The following is a 23968-nucleotide window of genomic DNA, read 5'->3' on the forward strand; positions in this document are numbered from 1 at the left end:
AGGGGGTAGAGGAGGATCGAACAGTTCTTTGTTGTTTAGGGCCCACAATCATATACATTGATTATTCTGGCACCTAAACCTGGGGAAGGGGGGGGGTTCACAACTACTATTTTATAGTTGGTGTTCCTTGATGATGTGAAGAAGTGGAGGTGAAGGTGGCATCATTCCACTGCTGTTCAGGGGAATTCAGGGGTTTGGAGGGACAGGAAGTAACGGGATATGGGAGGAAGTAATGGGATCGGGGTGGGAGAAGTGGGGGTAGGGTGGGGTGTGGTGGCAATGGAAGTGTTGTTTACTGCTTGGAGACCCTTGACACAAAAGTGTCGAGCGTTCTGGCCTCCACAGCTACTTGGGGCAGGCAGTTCCAGTCTATGAAGGTTCTGGGTAAAAATGAAGAGCCTCTGTACTGTGTTCTGGTGGTGATGATGGAAAATTGTTTGTGTCCTGGGTGTTGGCGAGACGACAGTGGGCTAAGTTTCCTTTTGAGGTTTGGATAGTGGGCTTGACTGGTGTAAATTTTGTACAGCACCGACAGCCTAGAGCCTGGAGGTCTTGCGTCGCTTCTCCAGTGGGCCAACTCAACGACTCTAGCATTTCGTTAAGTCTCTAATCCATGCCAGATAGCAAGATGCTGTCAAGAGCGATGCCGGTGTAGTGGAGGCTGTTTCGACCACGCGTAGGGTGTTCCAGTCCCTGATGGTGCTCGGGAAAAAGGAGTACCAGTCGTCCTGCACTTGATCTGCCCGAAATGCTTGTCATGTCCTCCTTGGACCTGGTTATTTAACATTGTCTGTCCTTTTTAGAATCCCAGTTTTCCGTTACCTTCTCTTGCTAACATTATTAGATAACCCCTCAAGGCTTGACCACGCACAGGGTTTAAGCGCACTGATCTAAAAATAGAATTAGTGGTTAAAGAGAGAGGTCTTGCGCTGGTTCGGTTTGGGAACGTTTCGGTGCCTTTTGTAAGTGCCAAATACCGACTGACGGCGACAGGGGAGGTTATTCTCGCACATTTCGATTTCTGCTTCCTGTGCGACAGGGGAGACCAATGTAATTCCACAAGTATGAACTTGTTTGGTGCCAGATTTTTTTGAACAGTAACAGCTGTCCTCGTGTGGTGGATTATTTTTCTGTACAAGTGTTTGAGAAACCAAAGCAAGCAAAATGACAAGTCCAAGACCAAGTTCATCCGATCACCGGGTGCTGAATTTAGCCAAGCAATTGGCTGACACCAGAGAACGACGAATGCCTGCAGTTCTGGAGAAACTGAAAGGTTCTGACCGTTCTGATAAATTTGGAAATTTAAAGAATAATCTCTGTTTTTTCCTTTTTCTTTATTGTTCACTCTGTTTTATGTGACGAACATATACAATGTATTGGGATAAATACTTTCTGATTGTATTTCGAGGCAGAACAACTTTGACAGCAGTTGAAAAACTTGTGAAACGCACACATACCCACATACCAAATTCACCAAAACATGCACGCACGAGTATGCGCTCGCGCGCGCGCGCGCGCGCGCACACACACACACACACACACACACACACACACACACACACACATATATATATATATATATATATATGCAGATGTGCATATATGCACACCGCTACACACATAAACCTGATGGTGTTACAACACAATAATTTCACACTAATGATCCCAGCAAATACACACACACACACACACACACACACACACATGTGCGCACGCACGCATGCACACACATGCACACACTCATGCACACACATGCACGCACGCATGCACACACATACATGCACGCACACAAATGCACACATGCACACACACACACACACACACAAACACATGCATGACAACACAAATCTGCTTGCATGCACACATAGTATCAAACTTGGTTACAAATGGAATAAAATTGATTAACCATTCCAGCTCAGTTACACATTTTAGTCACCAAAGCACATTTATCATGCACAAAATGAAACAGTAATGGCACTGGTGTTTAAGTTCTTGGTCAACTGCTTTGTTGTATATAAATATCATTGCACACCGATCAAATAAATCATGTGCACATGCAACACACACACACACACACACACACACACACACACACACACACACACATGTTAAGGACACTTAACTCACAAATATACCTAGTTGTTAAAATGCAGTATGTATAATAACACATGATCCAGGACACGCCCGCATGACAGACAGCAGGATCCCGAAGATGCTTTTGTATGGCCAGCTGAAGGAAGGCCACCGTGAACTTTGAAGACCCTGCAAGCGCTTCAAGGACACCTTGAAGACAAACCTCAAAGCCTGTGACATAGACATCGCTTCCTGGGAAACTGATGCCCTTGACCACTCTTGCTGGAGAATGCTGTGCTCTAGTGGCATAAAGACGTTTGAAAACAAGAGAACGCTGGCCATTAAGGAGAAACGTGAGCGAAGGAAGCAGGGCTCAATTTCTGGAGATGTTTTCCCTTGCAACACCTGTGGGAAGTGCTGCGCATCCAGAATCAGCTTCTTCTCCCATATGAGGACACACACCGACAGATAAGCCTGTTTGCCTACTCACCGTTGGACCGACGGGAGACTCCATCGGGAATAATAACACATACACTCATGCACACAATTTATTTCGGAGGTGCCATTACCAGATCAGTTAGGTGTTGAACTTCTGATCCAGTGCTCAGAGCCAGAGGCCCCATTTCATCACAGTGTTGTGTCCTTGGGGATAGTGACTTTGCTCCAACTTTCCCCTCCTCATCCAGGTGTGAATGGCTACCTGTACAGTCAGGGAAGGTTAAAAGCGGCAGAAGGACAGGATTAGGCCCCACCTTATGGCAAACCTTTGATACAGTGAATTTGAATATAATAATGACAATGATGTGGAGGCTTATATGGCACCGTTCCCTGATTTCAAGAGCAGGCTCACTGTGCTTTACAGTAAAAACAGATATGTAACATTTCGAAAGTGTAATAATAAAAATGAGATAAAATGATTCACCACCCTTATATTACTATAACATAAAGTCCAGCTACTTGAGTAAAATGAAACATTACAGACACTTTGTGTAAAAGTAACCAATTTAAAGATATATATAAGCACATGAAACAGTAATTCAGTCACACTTCCCCACTCAGTCTCATAACTCATATACAAACAATATTTAACATGCAGGTCATTACTCATGACCACAGCAGGGAAGGCACTTGGAATGTGCTACCACTACAGTCTTGAAAGGTTACGGGACCTTTAACATGTAACTTTTATGATGGTTACTATTATATTATTTAGTTTCAATGTTTTCTCCCCAGACATTTTGGACACGGCACCAGCAGGGACACCTGAAGGTGCACAGGTCCGCAAAGAAGTCTGGGACTACAACATCCTCCACATGCTGATCATCATCGTGCGACAGGACTTCTCCATACTGCCTGGGGAATGGAGGACAGCGGCCAGACTTGCCATGCTGATCAGGTGGGGACAGAACCATTGCATGACGGGCACGATAGCCGAGTGGTTAAAGCATTGGACTTTCAATCTGAGGGACCCGGGTTCGAATCTCGGGGACGGAGCCCGGTGGGTAAAGGGTGGAGATTTTTCTGATCTCCCAGGTCAACCTGTTTGCAGACCTGTTAGTGCCTGAACCACCTTCCTGTGTATGCCCAAGCAGAAGATCAAATATGCATGTTAAAGATCCTGAAATCCATGTCAGCATTCAATGGATTATGGAAACAAGAACATACCCAGCATGCACACCCCTGAAAATGGAGTATGGCCGCCTAAATGGCAGGGTAAATGTCTGTATTAGTGTTATCAGTTATGTGTGTGTAACTGAAACCTGATTGAATGACACAGGAAACGATTACGAGCCCCCAAATGGCAGCTGTTATTTGGCTCTACCCAGGTAGGCAGCCTGTTGCGCAAATGACTCTGTGTTTGTAAAGTGCTTAGAGCTTGGTCTTGGACCAGAGATAGGCACTACATAATTACTCATATCATCATCTTCATGTCATCCACAAGTGGAGTGGTGGCCGAGTGGTAACACGTCTGCCTAAAAAACAAGAGAACCTGAGCGCGCTGGATCAAATCCTACTCTTGCAAGAATTTCCTTCTCCACTAGACCTTGAGTGGTGGTTTGGGTGCTAGTCATTTGGATAAGACAATAAACTAAAGTCACATTTGAAGCATGCACTTTGTGCACATAAAAGAAACCATGGCAACAAGAGAGTTGTCCATGTCAAACTTCTGTAGCAAAAATCCACTTTGATAGTGAAACACATACACTCAGTATTTAAGGGGGGAAAAACCATGTCCTGTTGATCTACATACGTCCAGCATTGAAGGTTCTTCATGATTTCTGGAGGATTTCTTATGTTTGATTTTTTCAGGATCTGCTGAGAAGGAACACAGATCCTGACACTGACAGGAACACACATCTATAGACAGACAGACAGACAGACAGACAAATGCAGAAGAACAGACTGACTAATATGATAATCATATGTGCTCATAAATCAGTGAATAAATATATATATGTACATGTGTGTGTGTGTTTACTTAATATGTGTGTGTGTGTGCATGTCTGTGTGTGTGTTTGTGTTTGTGTTTTCTCAGCTTCTATGTGATGTTGTAAATTAAGCATTTGGAAATGTTAAATCTGGGCATGAAATAATTATTTTGTAGTAATCCTCCATACTCCAATAGGAGTGAAAGGATAATTGAAACATGTGTGTGTGTGTGTGTGTGTGTGTGTGTGTGTGTGTGTGTGTGTGTGTGCAACAGTCAGGTAAGCCGAGGTCTGGACCTGGTGGGAGCGGACCGACAGGAGCTGTACGAAGAGCAGCTGCCTAAAGCTGTGTCTCACCTCTATCTCCTGGCCAAGCACCTACAGCAACACATCATCAACATGACTGTGTCACAGGTAGCTGCTTTGTCTGGCTTTGTCTGTCTGTCTGTCTATCTGTCTGTCTATCTATTTATGTGTCTCTATCTGTCTATCTATCTGTGTAGCTATCTATCTGTCTATCTATTTGTCTGTCTGTCTATCTGTCTATCTATCTGTCTGTCTGTCTGTCTGTCTGTCTATATAGAAAGAGAGAGATCTATGTATATATGTATGCATGTATGTATGTGTGCACACACACAGGCACACATGCATGCACATGGTATATACATGAACACAGACACACACACACACACACACACACACACACACACACACACACATGCATATTGCACACATGTATACATACATGCTTACACACATGCATGTTGCACACATGTATACATACATGCTCACATACACACGCTCACACATGCATGCACGTGCATGCGCACTGTGACACATGCACACACACATGCACGCACATGCACACACGCATGCACACACACACACACAGAAGCATAGGCACACATGCAAATGCCTACAGACACCAACATTTCACTCACACACACACACACACACACACACACACATCTCATTCATACTCTCTCTCTCTCTCTCTCACACACACACACACACTCACACATACATACATACACACACACACTCACACACACATGTACCACAAGCAATATACAGACCCAGATTTTTATGTTAATGTATTTGCATTCGGTCTCTGTGTGTACATGCATGCGCTTGTGTGTGTGTGCATTCATGTTAGCGCATGCGCTGTGTTGCTCTGAGAATGTATTCTTCACTTGCCCAGGAGACAGCCAAAGCCCGCACAGATCTTGTGGTGAATTTCCGAGAGGTGCTGGACGCTTTGATCGTCCTCTGCAACGCACACTACTTTCTCTGTGAAGAAGGCAAGCGTCTGAGCGTTTGTGTCCATCGTGCTTTCTGGGTATTTTAGTGTTGGGAACGTTTGCTGTAGAGTGTCTTCAGTCTCATGTTCACAACAGTGACACGTAGATGGGGATATGTGTTGTTGTTGTTATTTTGTGATTTCAGCTTGGAAATCCAAGTAATTGAATCAGCAAGAATTTTTCTCTCAAGTTTCGGTTTCAGTTTCTCAAGGTTAATTGAAACAAGCAGATTTCACTGATCTTTTGAAAGTTACTTTGTGTGTGTGTGTGTGTGTGTGTGTGTGTCTGTGAAACATGATTGTATTCTCAGAAGCAAGTAAAGGTATTGCCAACACACAGAGCGGCAACAAGCTGAAGTTTATGGTGTGCTGGGTAAGCGTCACAAGCACACAGTGAACACATAACACAAGTTTTTTCTTTTTGCAGACTTCAGTATGTTGGAATGGTTATTGTGAATATTTAGGGAATGAAAGATGTATACATTGTAAAATCAGAATCAGTTGGATGTATGGCCATCATGCCTTTCTTAGTCTCAGTGGAATGAAATTTCAATTTCAGTCATATTATTTAAAGCAAATGCATTAACATTTGACTTTGTTTGGTATGAGCAGACTTTGAAAATAATCTCTGTGTGTGTTTTGTGTGTGTGTGTGTGTGTGTGTGTGTGTGTGTGTAAATAATTTGTGTGTGTGTGCATGTATTGTGTGTATATGTGTGTGTGTGTGATTTGTATGTGCATGCATTGTGTGTTTGTGTGTGTGTGTGCATGTGTGCGTGTCTGTGTGTGTGTACAGCGATGAAAAGCCCCTGGTTGCTCCAGCTACTGATGTCAGACGACCCCAGAACAGTGAACATAGTGATGGCCATGATGGAGAAGATTCTCCGATGTGACGGGTAAGACATGATGTCACACACTTCTCTTCTTCGTTCGTGGGCTGCAACTCCCACGTTCACTCGTATGTACACGAGTGGGATTTTACGTGTTTGACCGTTTTTACCCTGCCATGTCGGCAGCCATATTCCATTTTCAGGGGAATTTGGGGGGTAGGGGGGGTGTGTGCTTGCTGGATATGTTCTTGTTTCCATAACCCACCGCACGCTGACATGGATTACAGGATCTTTAACGTGCGTATTTGATCTTCTGCTTGCGTATACACACAAAGGGGGTTGAGGCACTAGCAGGTCTGCACATATACTGACCTGGGAGATCAGAAAAATCACCACCTTTTACCCAGATTCGAACTCGGGGACCCTCAGATTGAAAGTCCAACACTTTAACCACTCGGCTATTGCGCATGTCAGATGTCACACAACAGAAATACATGAAATGGTGCTAGGACATCATTGTCATCACTGCATCATCAATGGAGAGGAATGTTGGTCCAGTGGGCAGTATGTCTGCCTGGGAAGCAAGAGGATGTGAAGGTGTGGGATCGAATCCCATACTGATCACTATTTTCTCCTCCTCCACTTGACCTTGAGTGGATGTCTGGACACTAGTGATTTAGACGACAAGATAAACTGAGATCCCTTGTGTAGCAAGCACTTAGCACACATAAAAGGGGCAGAAGTTCGGGATGTTAGCGCTAAATACAAAAAAAACATATATCGATAAAAAAGTACCATTTAATTACACATACTTAAGCGTGACCCACTAGTGCAGACTCTGGCAGGGGTCTGACATTCCTGTCCTGTGCAAACTACTATCCGCCAATGCAGAGAAAACGAAAGTAGCTACGGCCGATAACCTCCCAGAAGTAGGTAACTTCCCCTTTGCCCCCCTGACTAGCGCCCTTTTTCCGGCAGCCATTATGACTCCTGTATACCATTTTGTGAAAACCAGGAGGAAAAGAGTCATGTTGGTGATGCTGGCATTTGATGTTGCATAACTTTTTTTGGTGGATTTTTTTTTTTTTTTAATCAATTTCAAACAGAAAAATTACCATATTCCCATTTGATTTATTTATGGCGCGTAATGAGTTTTTGATAAAGGACATGAGAATAAAAACAAAAAGAAAAACCAAACACTCACACAAAATAGAAGGAAGATCAAGCAACAACAGTTATTCTGGATGAATTCAAAGAAACATACAAGAGCAACAACAACAAAAAAATAATAATAATGATAAAAAGAAGAAAAAAAAGAAGAAACGTACAAGAACAGTTAGAGGATAGGTAAAAATTGAGTGAACCATTAAATGAACAGGGGAAAAAAAAATGTTGAGTTGTGTGTGGCCAGGAAATCATGTGTGCTGTACTGGTTCCAGCAAGGCGTTGTCCAAAGTGCCCGAGGAAGGCACACATAACCTGATGGACGAACTTGTTTACAAGCTGACTGTTCACAACGACATCTCCATTGCTGCGTGAGTTTTGATAATTTGATAACAATAGTAATATATAGTACTTCTGTAGCGCAAACTGCCCATGAAATGGGGCTCAAAGCGCCTCACATGAAACAGTTTATGTACCATAATGCATTTTACCACACAACAGCACATGAAGGCGTACAACAGAAAAACAAAATCTATACACACCAAGACAATACTACAAATTTCAGATGTGAATAATCACTTTAAAAAAAACCCCAAAAAAACCTACACAAGCAGATGCACACACACACAAACACACACTGAACACCCATCCACAAACACACACACTGTAACATGATTACGTTTGGTACAGCTTTCAGTTAGGAGCCTGACATTTTTTGTTGTTGTTGTTGTTTTTTTAATTCTGAACTTTCACAACTTTACAGGACTGGTCATGGTGTTGAAACAACTTTGATGGTTTCTTTCCATGTCAGTTTTCATGATGGTTTTTTTTGTTGACTGGTCATGATGATGTTTGGATCACCTAGATGATCCCTGTGCACAGTTTTGTTCTGAACTCATCTGAATCTGTTCTGAAAATCATCTGTTGAAAATCTCTTCTTCTTCTTTTTTTTTTTTTTTTTTTTGTAATGGTGTTTTAAGTCAGGTACTTTACTGTAAGAATTTACTGTGTATAATATGCACATTTTCTTTCATTTTTAAAGGGGATGCTGGCATGGTATAAGTACTTTTTTCTGTTTCTGTTTCTGCTTCTGCTTCTTCTTCTTCTCCTTTTTCTTCTTTTTCTTCTTCTGCTCCTTCTCCTCCTCTTTTCCTTCTTCTTTCTTTCTTCTTCTTCTTCTCCTCTCCTCCTCCTCCTCCTTGTTCATCATCTTCTTTTGTTTCTGTTTCTTCTGCTTCTTCTCCTCCTCCTCCTCTTTCTTCTTCTTCTGCTCCTCCTCCTCTTCCTCCTCATTGTTTTCGAAGTAGTAGTAGTAGCAGTAAAATGATGATTAGTATCATCCTTATTATCATCAATATCTTTATCCTTATTATCATTCAAGGAGCTCCGTGAGGTGCCTGTTGCGCTTCTGTGAGAGTCACAAACCACTTGTGGAGATGCTGTTTTCCCGATACAAGTGAGTGACCTGTCAACCCCGCCTTTTCTTCCACGTTTTCAGCTTCTGTCATCGTCTTTCTTGATCAGTTAAAAACAAATATTTCTCACATACTTTGTTTATAATAATGATAATGGTGTTTATATAGCGCTGAATCTTGTGCAGAGACAAATCAAAGCGCTTTCGTACCAGTCATTCACACGCACGCATAACTCTAAAACTGGAGAAGCTAAAGACAAGGAAGAGGCAGGGAAGGGAGGCTATTTTGGGAAGAGGTGGGTTTTAAGGCCAGACTTGAAAGAGCTGAGTGAGGAGACCTGACGAAGCAAAAGAGAAAGTTCATTCCATTTACAAGGTCCAGAGACAGAGAAAGAACGGTGGCCAACAGTCGAGTGTTTGAATCTGGGTAGGCCTAAACAGAGTGGATCAGAAGCCAATCGTACATGTGAACTGAATAAAAACAAGTTTAAAACACACACACACACACACACACACACACACACACACATACATATATATATTTCCACATTTTTGCTGACCACCTTGTGCATGTGAAATGAATAAAAACAAAAAAAGTTATTTAAAAAAAAATATATATATATATATTCACATTTACCCCCTTTCTTTTCTTTCCTTGTTTTTCCATTCCATATGTTTTAATGATACTGTTTTCATTTTTTCTTCGTTCCATGCTGTTTGCTTTCTTTGTTCAGTTAGCGTCTGCTACGAATGGATTGATTGATCTGATTTTTTTGTTTGTAGCTTTTTGGGGGAAAGTGTGGTGTGGTGGTTCATGTGTCTGTCTGTCCGTATTGTGTGTGAGTACAGGTGTATGTTTGTGTGTACATGTGCATGTGTGAAAGAACTCAGAACTCAATTTATTTGTCGTAAACCCCCGAGAACAGAGTATGGCTGCCTACATGTGGCGGGGTAAAAATGGTCATGCACGTAAACAGCCCTCTCGTGTATGTACGAGTGAACGTGGGAGTTGCAGCTCATGAACGAAGAGGAATAAGAATAATTTGTCATAAAACCCCTCAAAGGAATTATGGACGCTGAAACTAAATGCAGCAAACAGCTGACAGCAGCAAATTGTCAGCACATTCAGGATCTTCCACTGGACATAGTGAGGGATTTCGAACGTTAAAACACTCACATATATATCTTGGTTCCTTTCAATGTTCTGAGATTTTTGTTATTGTGTGTATATGTGTGTGTACTTATTTGTGTGTGTGTGTGTGTGTGTGTGTGTACTTATTTGTGTGTGTGTGCATGTGTGCATATTTGTGTGTGTGTGTGTGTGGTTATTTGTGTGTGTATACCTATTTGTGTGTGTGTGTGTGTGTATTTGTGTGTACTTATTTGTGTATGTGTGTGCAAGCTTATGCATGCACATTCATAAGTGTGTGCATGTATTTGTGTGTGTGTGTGTGTGTGTGTGTGTGTGTGTACAGAGGTCTGCGGCCACTGTTGAGGCGATGGGAGGGGCGAGGGTTTGAGCGTGACCTCCGACAGCTGTACACACTGCTGGAGTCTGGCTCTGCTCTGAGGGCGCAGTCACAGGTAACTCTGCCGCGTCGTAGTCATTCCCATGTCAATGACAATATGGATACTTATGTATGATAAAGTTCATTTATTTATTTATAGTTTGTTCATCTAAGATGATGATATTGGACTGAAAATAAAAGATATTATTATTATTTGGATTATTATCATTCCTATCATAATGATGATTGTTAGTATTAATTAGAAATCGACATTTCGGTATATTCTAATGAAAAGGGGGGCGGTTGAGGTGGGGGGGAGGGGGGGCAAGGGGGAGGGGACTAAGAAAGGAAGAGAGAAAGAGAGAGAGACAGACGGACAGACAGACAGAGAGAACAGAGTGTCAGTGATTGGAGAAAGAAAAAACATAATATTGGAAGGGTGTGTGTGAGAGGCGGGATGGGGGAAGTGGGATTAGGAAAAAAAAAAAAAAAAAAGTCCTGTGTGCAGCAAGCACTCAGTGCACTGAAAAAGAACCCACGGCAACGTAAGTGTTGTCCTCTGGCAGAATTCTGCAGCAGAAATCCACTCTGATAGTTATACATGCATGCACTCAGGGCCTGACAAAGTGCACTGGGTTATGCTGCTGGCCAGGCATTTCTCTGCCCAACAAATGTAGTGTGCCTTCTGTCGGTTTGTCTGAATGCAGTCACTCCCCCCTGAGAAACTGAAACTGCCCTTGTAGGCACCAACTTTCCTTGTCATGCCTAGAAGTCAGCTTTTACATGTAAGGAACGTTTCTACGTTGTACAGCGCAATTGAGAACGTTTTACATGGAGAGGCGTTTTATAAATTAAAATTTTAATTACACATACTTAACCGTGACCCACATGTGCAGACTCCGGCAGGGGTCTGACATTCCTGTCCTGTGCAAACTACTATCCGCCTATGCAGAGAAAACGAAAGTAACTACGGCCGATAACCTGCTAGGCTTCATGGAGTCCCTCGCTGCTCTAGTTCCGCTAGGGAGACTACACAAACGTCCATTTCAGTGTCACTTCAGGACAGGTGGTCCCAGTCTTCACAGACATGGGACACCCGTATACCTCTGGGCACATGGTTCTCACAGTCGACCCAGCACTGGATGGACATGTAATGGCTCAAGGCCAGGGTTCCAATCACGAACCCAACACCGAATGCAGAACTGAATTATTATTATTATGGCTGTTTTTAGCCCCTCCCATTTAGGCAGAAATATTCAGTTTTCAGGGGTGGTGGTTGAGGTTGATGACAGACTGACTGACGCTGTGTTGTGCAGAGAAAGAACGAAGCGGCCAGCTACATCCAGGCGGTGTGGAAAGGCGTACTGACCAGGAACCGCCTCAGGAAAGCCGACAAAGCCTTCTCCAAGTTCCAGCGTTCCTACAGGTAGAAAGTGTATGGTGCCACCTTCCTCCTGCTCTGCGTCTGCTTTCAGTTTGACGATAATAAGAGTAGAGTTTATAAACTAAAAGAAAGTGCAACACGTTAACCTTTAAAGTGTGGCATATATTAACTCTCTCCATACGAACGGCGAAAGAGACGACGTTAACAGCGTTTCACCCCAGTTACTATCATCAAAATATTGCAAGCGGAAGGCTCTTATACTGAAGAGGTGAATGTTGACAAAGAATACAACAATTCTGCCGACGGAAACTAAATGTTGGGTCATTGAGACACCCACTGGACATCCGAGGGGTCTGTGTAGAGGAGAAGAGAGGACTGGCCGTACTGAGTGAGTTAAAAGATGCATACAGAAATCATGCTTAAAAACAAAGGGACAGTTTGCCTCCGCAACCTGTGTTCTGCTTTATGGGCGTTTGTATGCTTATTAGTAACACTAGATAGGTAAACCTATACATTTTTGGAAAGTAGAGTGAATGAAGAATCAGATGAAAATAAGACTGTACCCAGTATGTAGTTGGAGATATTCAGCAGGACATAATCAAATTTTGCACACTGATTTTCCAAAACGTCACTTACAATATTTGATAGGAATTTTCACATCTGTCACAGAGTCAAAATCACAAAACCGGCATAAAGCTGTACAAAAGAATGTTCTGACTGCAGAATCATGATATCAATGTAACTGTAACAATGACATTATAAGCATTGTAGCATTTGTGTGAGACACGCCCACCCATGCCGCACCAGCTCACATCTTCAATACTTGAAGCAATCAAAGGACCAAAGGCAAAAACAGAAATAAAAGTTTTGTTTCGGTTCATGTTGCTTTCAAATGCAGCAAGAATGCTTTAGATAAAATAGTTTCTAGCTTGATTTGCACATACTTTTGCCCATCAAGGAGCCTCTTGTCGGCATGACGACTGAGCAGACAAAGCAGATTTCATCTGCTGCTGGAGTGGGCCCTCCGGCACCTGCTTGCATGCAGCACACACACACACACACACGCACACACACACACACACACACACGCACACATCTTAAAAAAACGTGAAGGGTGAAGTGAACACAGGATGATTTTCTCACCTTGATGACGCAGGCTGCGGAAAGCGGAGGAGGACCACAAACTTCTGGAAACCAGGGTGCAGACGGAGCTGCAGCGCCGCCTGGTGGCCAATCGTCAGCGACTGATGATCCAGCTGAAGGAAAAACATCTTCAAGTATTGGAGATTTTACCGGCAGGTAAGGGGGTCAGCATTTTTATTTGGGGGGTGTGGGGAGGAGGGAGGGCCTGGGGCGGAGGGGGGTTAAGGGTTAAGTTCCTGTCCTGGTGTTTTGGTGTAGGGGGCAGATCCCCTATAGACTGTCTGGGAGGGACATGGTGGCTGCCTTCATTTCTGGGAGGGGGGGGGGGGTAGGAGGGGGGGGGGGAGTGTAGTTTCTCTCTCTCAGTCTTCTTCTTCATCTGCGTTCGTGGGCTAAACTCTCACATTCACTCACAGGGACAAGCGGGCTTTTATGTGTGTGTCAGATAGTTTTTACCCTGCCGTGTAAGAAGCCGTACTCTGCTTCAGGGTGACTCACTCAGTGTGAGTTGACAACCAAGTGATTATTGTTGTCAAGTGTGACTTGACGACTAAGTGATTATTGTTGTCAAGTGTGACTTGACGACTAAGTGATTATTGTTGTCAAGTGTGACTTGACGACCAAGTGATTATTGTTGTCAAGTGTGACTTGACAACCAAGTGATTATTGTTGTCAAGTGTGACTTGACGACTAAGTGATTATTGTTGTCAAGTGTGACTTGACGACTAAGTGATTATTGTTGTCAAGTGTGACTTGACGACTAAGTGATTATTGTTGTCAAGGGTGACTTGACGACTAAGTGATTATTGTTGTCAAGGGTGACTTGACGACTAAGTGATTATTGTTGTCAAGGGTGACTTGATGACTAAGTGATTATTGTTGTCAAGTGTGACTTGACAACCAAGTGATTATTGTTGTCAAGTGTGACTTGACAACCAAGTGAGTATTGTTGTCAAGTGTGACTTGACGACTAAGTGATTATTGTTGTCAAGTGTGACTTGACGACTAAGTGATTATTGTTGTCAAGGGTGACTTGACGACTAAGTGATTATTGTTGTCAAGGGTGACTTGACGACTAAGTGATTATTGTTGTCAAGGGTGACTTGATGACTAAGTGATTATTGTTGTCAAGTGTGACTTGACGACTAAGTGATTATTGTTGTCAAGTGTGACTTGACGACTAAGTGATTATTGTTGTCAAGTGTGACTTGATGACTAAGTGATTATTGTTGTCAAGTGTGACTTGATGACTAAGTGATTATTGTTGTCAGACAAGGTTTGTAGGTGGGTGTCCTGCATATGTTAAATCAGAACAAACGATAATGAACAGCAGCCGTGTAATTCTCCTCTGGTGTGTGGCCTTATGGCAACTTATCATGTTGAGTGTTGGCCTAAAGGTAATGTGTCCACCTCGGAAGGGAGAGAATCTGAGCGCACTGGTTTGAATCCCACAGTCGCCACTATTTTCACCTCCTCCACTAGACCTTGAGTGGCAGTCTGGACACTAGTCATTCGGATGAGACAATAAACTGACCTCCTGTATGCATCATGCACTTGCATGTAAAAAAAAGAACATGGTTAATTAGGCATTAAAAGAAAATTTGAAACATATATGGAGAAGCACTCAAGCAGAGTAATAAATGTATATATTTTTATTACAGAAATAATAAAGATGATTTTTACAGAAGGAGAGAGAGATAAAAATGGCATGCCACGTTAATTACAAATTTGCAAAGAGTGTAATATGTCTGTCATTGGAGACAAATTTCATTGTCCAAACTATACTGAAATACTTAGAAATATATGCCGAAAAAGTATATTGCTCCAAAATTTGCTTTTCATTTTCTATAATTCAGTTTCTGCAATTTACTAAATGGCAGTAAAAATGTACGGCCGAAGTTTATAAGATTTGGAATTGTTTCAAATTTTGTTTGACAAATTTTCCTAACTTTGCTGTTTGCAGGTTAGCATGAGTTGATGATGATATGGATACTTATATAAATGACTGTCCTCAGTCGGAGATGAAGCTCTAAGCACTTTACAAACTCAGGGGTCATTTGCACAACAGGCTGCCTGCCTGTGCAGATAGAGCCAACTGATGGCTGCTATTTGGTGCTTATCATTCATTTCCTGTGTCATTCAGTCAGATCTGAGGCATGCACACATACACTCAGAACAACATGTAATATTTTACATATGTGACCGTTTTGTTTATTTACCCTGCCATGTAGGCAGCCATACTCCGTTTTCAGGGTGTGTGCATGCTGGGTATGTTCTTGTTTCAATAACCCACCGAACACTGACATGGATGACAGGATCTTTAACGTGCGTATTTAATCTTCCACATGTGTGTACACACTCAGACATGCAACATTTTGGGCATGTTGTTTTGTAAGATGATGCTGTGAGAGGTTTTATCAAACTGGAAACTTGACGCCGGCAGACCAGATAGAGCGGTACCTGATGAAGGAAAAGTCGTCTGCTGCCGTCAGGATCCAGACCATGTGGAGGGGGCACCGGGAAAGAAGCCAGCTCACCCGTCGTCAGGAGGTGGCCCAGCAAGTGAAGGCAGCCATCAAGATACAGAGAGCGGTAAGTCAAGTCAAGTCAAGAGCGGCAAGAGAACAAGAACAACAATTTTATTCCATAGGCCTCCAGCTCCCAGACACAAAAACAGTATTGGAAACTGAAAATTAAAGAAAATTAAAACATGAACAAGCAAGGCCTGCAAGAAAGTAAAATTTCCAAGAGATAACAGATTTTCAGTTGTTTTTTTATCAGCTGACAGAAAGCATTCCTGTTTCTACATCATCTTTGAAATTGTTTAGTAGTTTCATTGCAAAAAAGATAAATTTCTAGGTTCTTTGCTTTATGCATGCTGTAACATTTGTCAGTAATGGTAAAGATTGTACACAACTGTAGTTTAGGTATTTTTGTCTCTGATTTCAGAATGCAAAGGACAAGCACCTGCAGTAAGAGAGAGAAACCGTTCAGAAACACCAAATGTTTTAGGTTAAAGTTGAAGATTTTTACAGTCTCCCAGGTCAGCGTAGAACTGTGAGTGTCTGAACCCCCTTCAGCATGAATGATAACAGTGATGATAATAAAGATAATGGGAGGATTTGTGGTCTCACTTTCATCTTTTTTTCAAGGAGGTTCCCCAGTTGTTGTTTTTTAGCAGGAACAATGTGCGCATGCATATCTCAATTTCCTGTTTTTTTCCAGGTCACCAAAATGCTAAAATTTCGTCATGAAAATTGCTGTTCTGATGAAAGGATTTTGAACAGTTTTGGTGACTATTTTTGCAAGTTTACAAGATACATTTGGTTTTGTAATTCATCATTTGCTTTAATCTTATATGTTTACTCTGAGCGTGTTTCTTGTCAAATCTCTGTCATTACATATTCAAACTGATCCATTGATAAACTCTGCCGAAAAGTTGTCCCAACAAAGGCAGTCCAAACTCAGTGGTGGGCAGCCCATGATGTCATACGACCTACTTCTCACTCTGCAAGTGACCAAAGCTAGATACAGTGGTGGACTGCCCATGACGTCATATGACCTACTTCTCGCTCTGTAAGCGACCAAAGGACCACCACAAAAGCGGGCCTGCAAACCCTCCCTGATGATAAATTATGATACATTTTAATTTCCCCGTGGTGCGCAGGTTCGCCAGTGGATGGACAGGGTGGAGAGGCGGCAGCAGAAGTTCCCCACACACCTGAAGCCCTCAGGACTGACCGATGAACGCAGGGTTCAGCTTCAGGAGGTCATCGCTCGACGCAGACAGGAGCAGCCGGTAAGGAGCAGTCTGTTTCTCCTTTCTCCTTGTGTTTGAGGATTCATCATTTGTTTGTCTGCTTTTCATCCCTTGTCATGCTTTACTAAAAGTATGGTTTTTCTTCTTTTTTTTTCTGCCCCATCATCTGCGCCGTTTCAGTGGCATTACCCCCACACCGCTCAACGGGTTCGTCCGTTGCAGTTCCAAAGTCGGCAGTCCACAGGGAACCATCGATGTTAGGTCGCCTGGAGGCCACACACCAGAGGAGACCCTGCACTGCTGCTGAGTCACTTCGGTGGTGTTCAGTGGTGCCTGTTCTGTTTTAATGTACTAAGGACACCACCTACTAAGTCCCCTGCTAACGACAATAATGGCTTAGTCGCGGAGCCAGACTGAGTGAGCGTCTCTCTGTATGGTTTTTCTTGAGAGAGAGAGAGGGAGAGAGAGATCCAGCCGCCATGACAAAGTGGAGGAGAGTAGTTCTGTTCAGTGTTCCGTCACACATACCGGTGATTGAAGGCATTCTGTTAGAGTATTAATGTATACATTTGAGTATTATCAACCCCTGAAAACAGAGTATGGCTGCCTACATAGCAGAGTAAAAATGGTCATACACGTAAAAGCCCAGTCATGTGCAAAACGAGTGAATTTTGGAGTTGCAGCCCATGAACAAAGAAGAAGAAGAGTATTATCATTTAGAAGAGGAGGGTGAGGGAGATGAATGGTGAGTTTGGGGAAACCAGTTATAGGGGGTGGGGGCCCGGGGGAGGGGGGGTGAAATTTAAAACAAATATGTAAATACAATTAATAAAAAGTTATTTAACAACACATACTTAACCGTGACCCACTAGTGCAGACTCCGGCAGGGGTCTGACATTCCTTTCCTGTGCAAACCAATACCCGCCTATGCAGGGAAAACGAAAGTAGCTATGGTAGATAACCTCCCGGAAGTAGGTGAACTCCCATTTGCCACCCTGACTAGCACCCTCTTTTTCCGGCAGCCATCTTGACTTCTGTTCCTGTGATGTTCATACGCCTAAGTTTTTTTGTATTTTTGTCAAATCACAGTTGAAAATTATGTGCTTCATTGTCACATTACTGACGCATATGCACGTGACTTTAGAGGATTTGATCTTCATCAGAGGTCAGCAGCTCCTGCCCAGAGTGGAATGTGAGCTTTAATGGGAAGACCGGAACTACACAGTGAAGGGAAATCCGCTGCATGGAAGTGTCTTTGGGAATTGTCAACCAACACTACAGGTGTCTGTATCAATCTCTCAGTCTGGTTGACGCTGGGATCTGTAATGAGAGCTTAGCTTTGTCATGTGGTCCCAAACCTAAATGGACCATCATAGCAGCATCTTCATCACTCCCATTATCGTTTTTTTTTTCTTTTTTCTTTTCATTATCTTTCATTATTATTGAAATATAGTAAATAAAATGTCCCAAGTTATGGGGCATGCACACGCATGCACACACACGCGTGCGCACATGCACAAACACACACACACACACGCTCATACCCACCCACCTATTCACACACACACACACACGCACATGCACACACACTCTCTCTCTCTCACACACACACACACACACACACACACTCTTTCTCTGTCTCTCTCACTCACACACACACACACAAACACACACGCTCATACCCACCCACCTACTGACACACACGCACGCACACACACACACACACATACCCACGCACCCACCAAAAATGCATTGAAATATGTATATCTTCACACGGTATTGTCCTCAGACGGCTCGAAAGACGCGGGAAGAGGTGGAGGAGATTCACAAGACGGCAGCTGCGATGTTGGCACGGCACTTTGCCACCATCAGACACTCCCGCAAAAAACAGTACCAGTGGGAGAACCTTCTGGCTCGGCTGCACACTGACTCTGAGCTGCTGGAGTGTAAGTGTGGGGCGTTTCTTGTTTGTCTTGCTGGAGCATAAGTGTGGAGCGTTTCTTGGAGCATAAGTGTGGGGCATTTCTTGTTTGTCTTGCTGGAGCGTAAGTGTGGAGCGTTTCTTGTTTGTGTTGCTGGAGTGATAAGTGTGGAGCATTTCTTGTTGTGTTGCTGGAGTGTAAGTGTGGAGCATTTCTTGTTTGTCAGCTGGAGCGTCAGTGTGGAGCATTTCTTGTTGTGTGGCTGGAGTGTAAGTGTGGAGCATTTCTTGTTGTTTGCTGGGGTGTAAGTGTGGAGCATTTCTTGTTTGCCTGCTGGAGTGTCAGTGTGGAGCATTTCTTGTTTGTCTGCTGGAGCGTAAGTGTGGGGCGTTTCTTGTTTGTCTTGCTGGAGCATAAGTGTGGAGCGTTTCTTGGAGCGTAAGTGTGGGGCGTTTCTTGTTTGTCTTGCTGGAGCATAAGTGTGGAGCGTTTCTTGGAGCGTAAGTGTGGGGCGTTTCTTGTTTGTCTTGCTGGAGCGTAAGTGTGGAGCGTTTCTTGTTGTGTTGCTGGAGTGATAAGTGTGGAGCATTTCGTGTTTGTCAGCTGGAGTGTCAGTGTGGAGCATTTCTTGTTGTGTCAGCTGGAGTGTCAGTGTGGAGCGTTTCTTGTTGTGTTGCTGGAGTGATAAGTGTGGAGCATTTCGTGTTTGTCAGCTGGAGTGTCAGTGTGGAGCATTTCTTGTTGTGTAGCTGGAGTGTAAGTGTGGAGCATTTCTTGTTGTGTTTGCTGGGGTGTAAGTGTGGAGCATTTCTTGTTTGTCTGCTGGAGTGTAAGTGTGGAGCATTTCTTGTTTGTCTGCTGGAGCGTAAGTGTGGAGTATTTCTTGTTTGTCTGCTGGAGCGTAAGTGTGGAGCATTTCTGGTTTGTCTGCTGGAGCGTAAGTGTGGAGCATTTCTTGTTGTGTTGCTGGAGTGTAAGTGTGGAGCATTTCTTGTTGTGTTGCTGGAGTGTAGGTGTGGAGCATTTCTTGTGTGTCTGCTGGAGTGTAAGTGTGGAGCATTTCTTGTGTGTCTGCTGGAGTGTAAGTGTGGAGCATTTCTTGTTATCTGGTAGAGTGTAAGTACGGGGCATTTCTTGTCTGTTGGAGTGCGAGTGTGGAGCATTTCTTGTTTGCTTGAGTGTAAGTGTGGAGCATTTCTTGTTTTTCTGATGGAGTATAAGTGTGCAGCATTTCCTGTTTGTATGCTGGAGTGTAAATGTGGAGCATTTCTTGTTGTGTTGCCAGAATGTGTTGAGCATTTTTTGTTGTCTTCTGGAGTATAAGTGTGGAGCATTTTGTGTTGTTTGCTGGAGTGTTAATGGAGCATTGCTTGTTGTCAGCTGGAGTGTTAGTGTGGAACATTTCCTGTCTGCTGGAGTGTAAAAAGGGAGTATTTCCTGTCTTTGGAGTGTGATTATGGAGCATTTCTTGCTTGCTGGAGTTTGAGCGTGGAACATTTCATGTCTGCCAGAGTGTAAGTGGAGCATTTATTGTCTGCTGGAGTGTAAGTGTGGAGCATTTCTTGTTGTCAGCTGGAGTGTAAGCGTGGAGCATTTCTTGTCAGCTGGAGTGTAAGTGTGGAGCATTTCTGGTGTGCTGGAATGTGTGGAGCATTTCTTGTTGTCTGCTGGAGTGTGGGTGTGGAGCATATCTTGTGTGTTGGCGTGTGTGGAGCATTTCTTACCTGCTGGAGTGTACGTGTGGAACATTTCTTGTCTGCTGGTGTGTAAGTGGAACATTTCGTGTATGCTGAAGTGTAAGTGTGGAGCGTTGCTTGTCTGCTGAAGTGTAAGTGGAATATTATCAGTATGTATTTTTTAAATCCAAAATCAGGCAAGTGATTGTGATTGCTCACCAAATTTTACCTTTGAAAATTTGAGTACAAATTATTATTTTTTTAAAATTTTTATGAATAGATATTGAAGTGAAGCTCTGTATTGTTTGTATGTCCAGTGGATTTTTAAGAAAATAAACAAATAATTAACAAATACAGAAGTGAAGCTCTTGTCTCATTTGTCTGCCCAGTGGACTTTGTTTTAACTCATTCCATACTGCCCGATGACTTCCTTCATTATACTCTCTGTACTGGCTGTTTGTTTATGTTACAAGAAAAATATCTATAAAAAAAAAAAGAATGCAATTACATACAGCAGTGAAATTTAGTGATGATATAAAGAATAGAATGGACTGACATTTTGCTAAGTTTCAAAGCACTCACTTAATTATTGATTGATTTATAATATTTCGAAGAAAAAACTGTGTTTTTCACAACTGGTGTAAAGGGGGTGAGTTTTTCTCATATAACAGAAATTTTACAAATGTGGTCATTTGTAACCATAGACACTTCCTAACTGTAGCAATTGAATGGGCAAATGCCTGTGTACAGTGGATGTCCACTACAGAATCAGTTTGCATTCAAATTTGAGCCACAGTACTTGCCAAAGTTGACGGAGACGCCATCTTGTCGAGCAAGCGAGCGAGAAGGGTGACTGTATGCTCTCATGAATTGTACTTAAACAAAGGCATTTTCAGCCACAATAAAAATACAGGTGCACTTTTGGGTGACTGTAGAACAGAGCTGTGCCATTTAGTTTTGCACAAAACCGTTAACCTGTGAACTACAAATTTTTAACTCGCGGTATGCTATAGCGTTGTGTGCATGAGGTATGCTATAGCGTACCTTAGTATAGAAAGAGTTAAGATAAACAAATAAATGAATAAATATAGAAATGAAGCTCTGTCTCATACACTCCAACAGACAACTAAATGAATGAATATAGAAATGCCTTGTCTTGTGTGTCCACAAAGTGGATTCATTATCTAAAATAAACAAATAAATGAATAGATATAGAAGTGAAGCTCTTGTCTTATGTGTCTGCCCAGTGGATTTTTTTATATTTTTAATAAATGAATGCCAGGCTCTGTGTGTGTATGTATGTGTGTGTGTGTGTGTTGGGAAAGGGGGGGGGGTATGAAAAATCTAAAAATCCCTTGCAGTTAATGAATGATGTAGCTTCAGTGAAGTGACTGTCAGTGTTACGTATATCCTCGAAGTAGATTCTACTATGTATTGCTTCAATGGTTTTTGATGGAAACTGATCAGTGTATTTTTTAAGATTTTGATTATGTATTTTTTTGCGACTCTGATCACCTTAATGTGGAGTTTGATTACATGATTTTCTTTTCTTGACAAATAAAACCTTCATTGCAAGGGGGAAATAAAAAAAAAAAAAAAGAATTTGTTGTCCCACCCAGTGGCACCAGCCCTGAAGGACGTGACGCAGAAGGATGTGGACATGTACTCCAGTCGCTCTCTGCCCGTCGCCACCAAGGCCAAGGCCCAGCACTCCGCCACCCTCAACCACCTGCAGAGACCGTGGTGGCGCCGCCGTCAGTGGGAACGTGAGGACCGCGACGATCTGGTGATCGTGGACGATGATGATGACTGGGACAAGGAACAGTTTGAGGACGATTTGATGTTGCTGATGTCGACGATATAAACGGAGTGGAATAAACAATGAGGCCAGGAAAACAAATGATTAACTCATTCTACTCCACAGCTACCTGCCTGCTACAACTCCCCAGGACCAGCACTACATGTCAAACACAGGGTTTGTTCATTACAACAGCGATTTAATTGGTCAAACAAAGCTTTGTTTTCACGCTTCTGGAATCCATAAACAGTTCAGTTTAGAATGTCAGCTGTACCAAGCAAAAATGAAAAAAATTAGAATAGTGTGTTGGTACAGGAATACTCGTACCTGGTCCACAGGGGAAATAATCATGGTATGAGTTAACTCATAACCTGGAGTAGAATGAGTTAATTAACAAACAGCAAAGAGTGGTAACTCTCACCATTCACAAGGTACACAACTTCAAGTCAGTACTGCCAATGATGTAAAAGAAGACTGATGTTTAACACTGTAGAACAACTTCCCTGGTGTTGAGAATGATAAAAGGGAAAGATTTTGAAAGGCCAAGCCATGAGAAAGGTCGTTCATGTTTCATGGGAGGATGTCTACAAAAAGAGAGGGGGTGTGCAAGGGAAAGTTGCAGACCGTTGGCACAGGTTGCCAAAAGGTGAAGACGTGTGACCTCTCTGTGCAGAGGGACAGGACAGACCAGGAGTACGTTATGTTCAGGTGCCTGAATGTCCTGGGAAAAATGTGACTGATCCCACTACCATCCCTGCCTGTGTGATGAGAGTAACAGAAATGTGGACAAAACTGTGTGTGTGCATGCATGTAGCCTCCAGCATTAGCATGCTTTATCAGTCTCAATGTAGGCAGGTAAGTGTGTGTGTCTGCATGTGTGTGTGTGCGTGCATGTAGCCTCCAGCATCAGCATGCTTTATCAGTCTCCATGTAGGAAGGTGAGTGTGTGTGTGTGTGTGTGTGTGTGTGTGTGCATGCATGTAGCCTCCAGCATTAGCATGCTTTATCCGTCTCAATGTAGGAAGGTAAGTGTGTGTGTGTGCATGTGTGTGTGTACGTGCATGTAGCCTCCAGCATTAGCATGCTTTATCAGTCTCAATGTAGGAAGGTAAGTGTGTGTGTGTGTGTGTGTGTGTGTGCGTGCGCACATGGGTTTGCAAGTGTGTGTTGAGGCTAGGTGGCACATTTGAGCAATCATGCTCATTTATAAGTCTGTGATCAATATGAATGGGGGCCGTGAGACACCCTGGCAGAGGAGGAAGAATTTTGTTTAATGTCCCGTCACACATATCGGTGATTGAAAACATTTTGTTAAAGTATTTATGAATACATTTGAATATTGTCAGTTAGAAGGGGTGGGAGATGTGAATGAATGGAGGGTTGGGGGAAACTGGGCAAATGAAGGTGAAATGAGGGTGAAATTTGAAAAAAATTTCTAAATACAATTACAGGAAATTACTTAAAGGGCTTCGTAAAAGAGAAGTCGTTAAACTGACAAGCGAAACAACTGATAATGAATGCAAAAAGTCAAAAACATCAATGTTTTCAGTCACTTGTGAAGACACACT

At 42.8% G+C, this 23968-nt stretch overlaps 1 protein-coding gene across 1 annotated transcript; it reads left to right on the plus strand.

Moving 5' to 3' along the window:
* Positions 1-1049: 1049 nt before the first annotated feature.
* On the plus strand, positions 1050-23324 carry LOC143290586 (IQ calmodulin-binding motif-containing protein 1-like). The gene is made up of 14 exons (XM_076600164.1): positions 1050-1273; positions 3307-3469; positions 4778-4916; positions 5704-5803; positions 6598-6697; positions 8071-8166; positions 9177-9251; positions 10685-10793; positions 12034-12143; positions 13258-13400; positions 15688-15836; positions 16912-17043; positions 18794-18950; positions 22222-23324. Exons 1-14 carry the CDS (start codon positions 1165-1167, stop codon positions 22464-22466), a joined length of 1827 nt encoding a protein of 608 aa, XP_076456279.1. The 5' UTR covers positions 1050-1164; the 3' UTR covers positions 22467-23324.
* Positions 23325-23968: the final 644 nt, after the last annotated feature.

This window comes from Babylonia areolata, chromosome 15 (assembly GCF_041734735.1).
Source record: "Babylonia areolata isolate BAREFJ2019XMU chromosome 15, ASM4173473v1, whole genome shotgun sequence".
Taxonomy (NCBI): Eukaryota; Metazoa; Mollusca; class Gastropoda; order Neogastropoda; family Buccinidae; genus Babylonia; species Babylonia areolata.

Excerpts from the sequence above, each read along its gene's own strand:
- LOC143290586 (XM_076600164.1), top strand. The coding sequence starts at position 1,165 with ATGACAAGTCCAAGACCAAGTTCATCCGATCACCGGGTGCTGAATTTA. Across the intron at positions 6,698-8,070 it reads AAGATTCTCCGATGTGACGG|CAAGGCGTTGTCCAAAGTGC; the intron begins GTAAGACATGAT and ends TACTGGTTCCAG. Across the intron at positions 10,794-12,033 it reads CTCTGAGGGCGCAGTCACAG|AGAAAGAACGAAGCGGCCAG; the intron begins GTAACTCTGCCG and ends TGTGTTGTGCAG.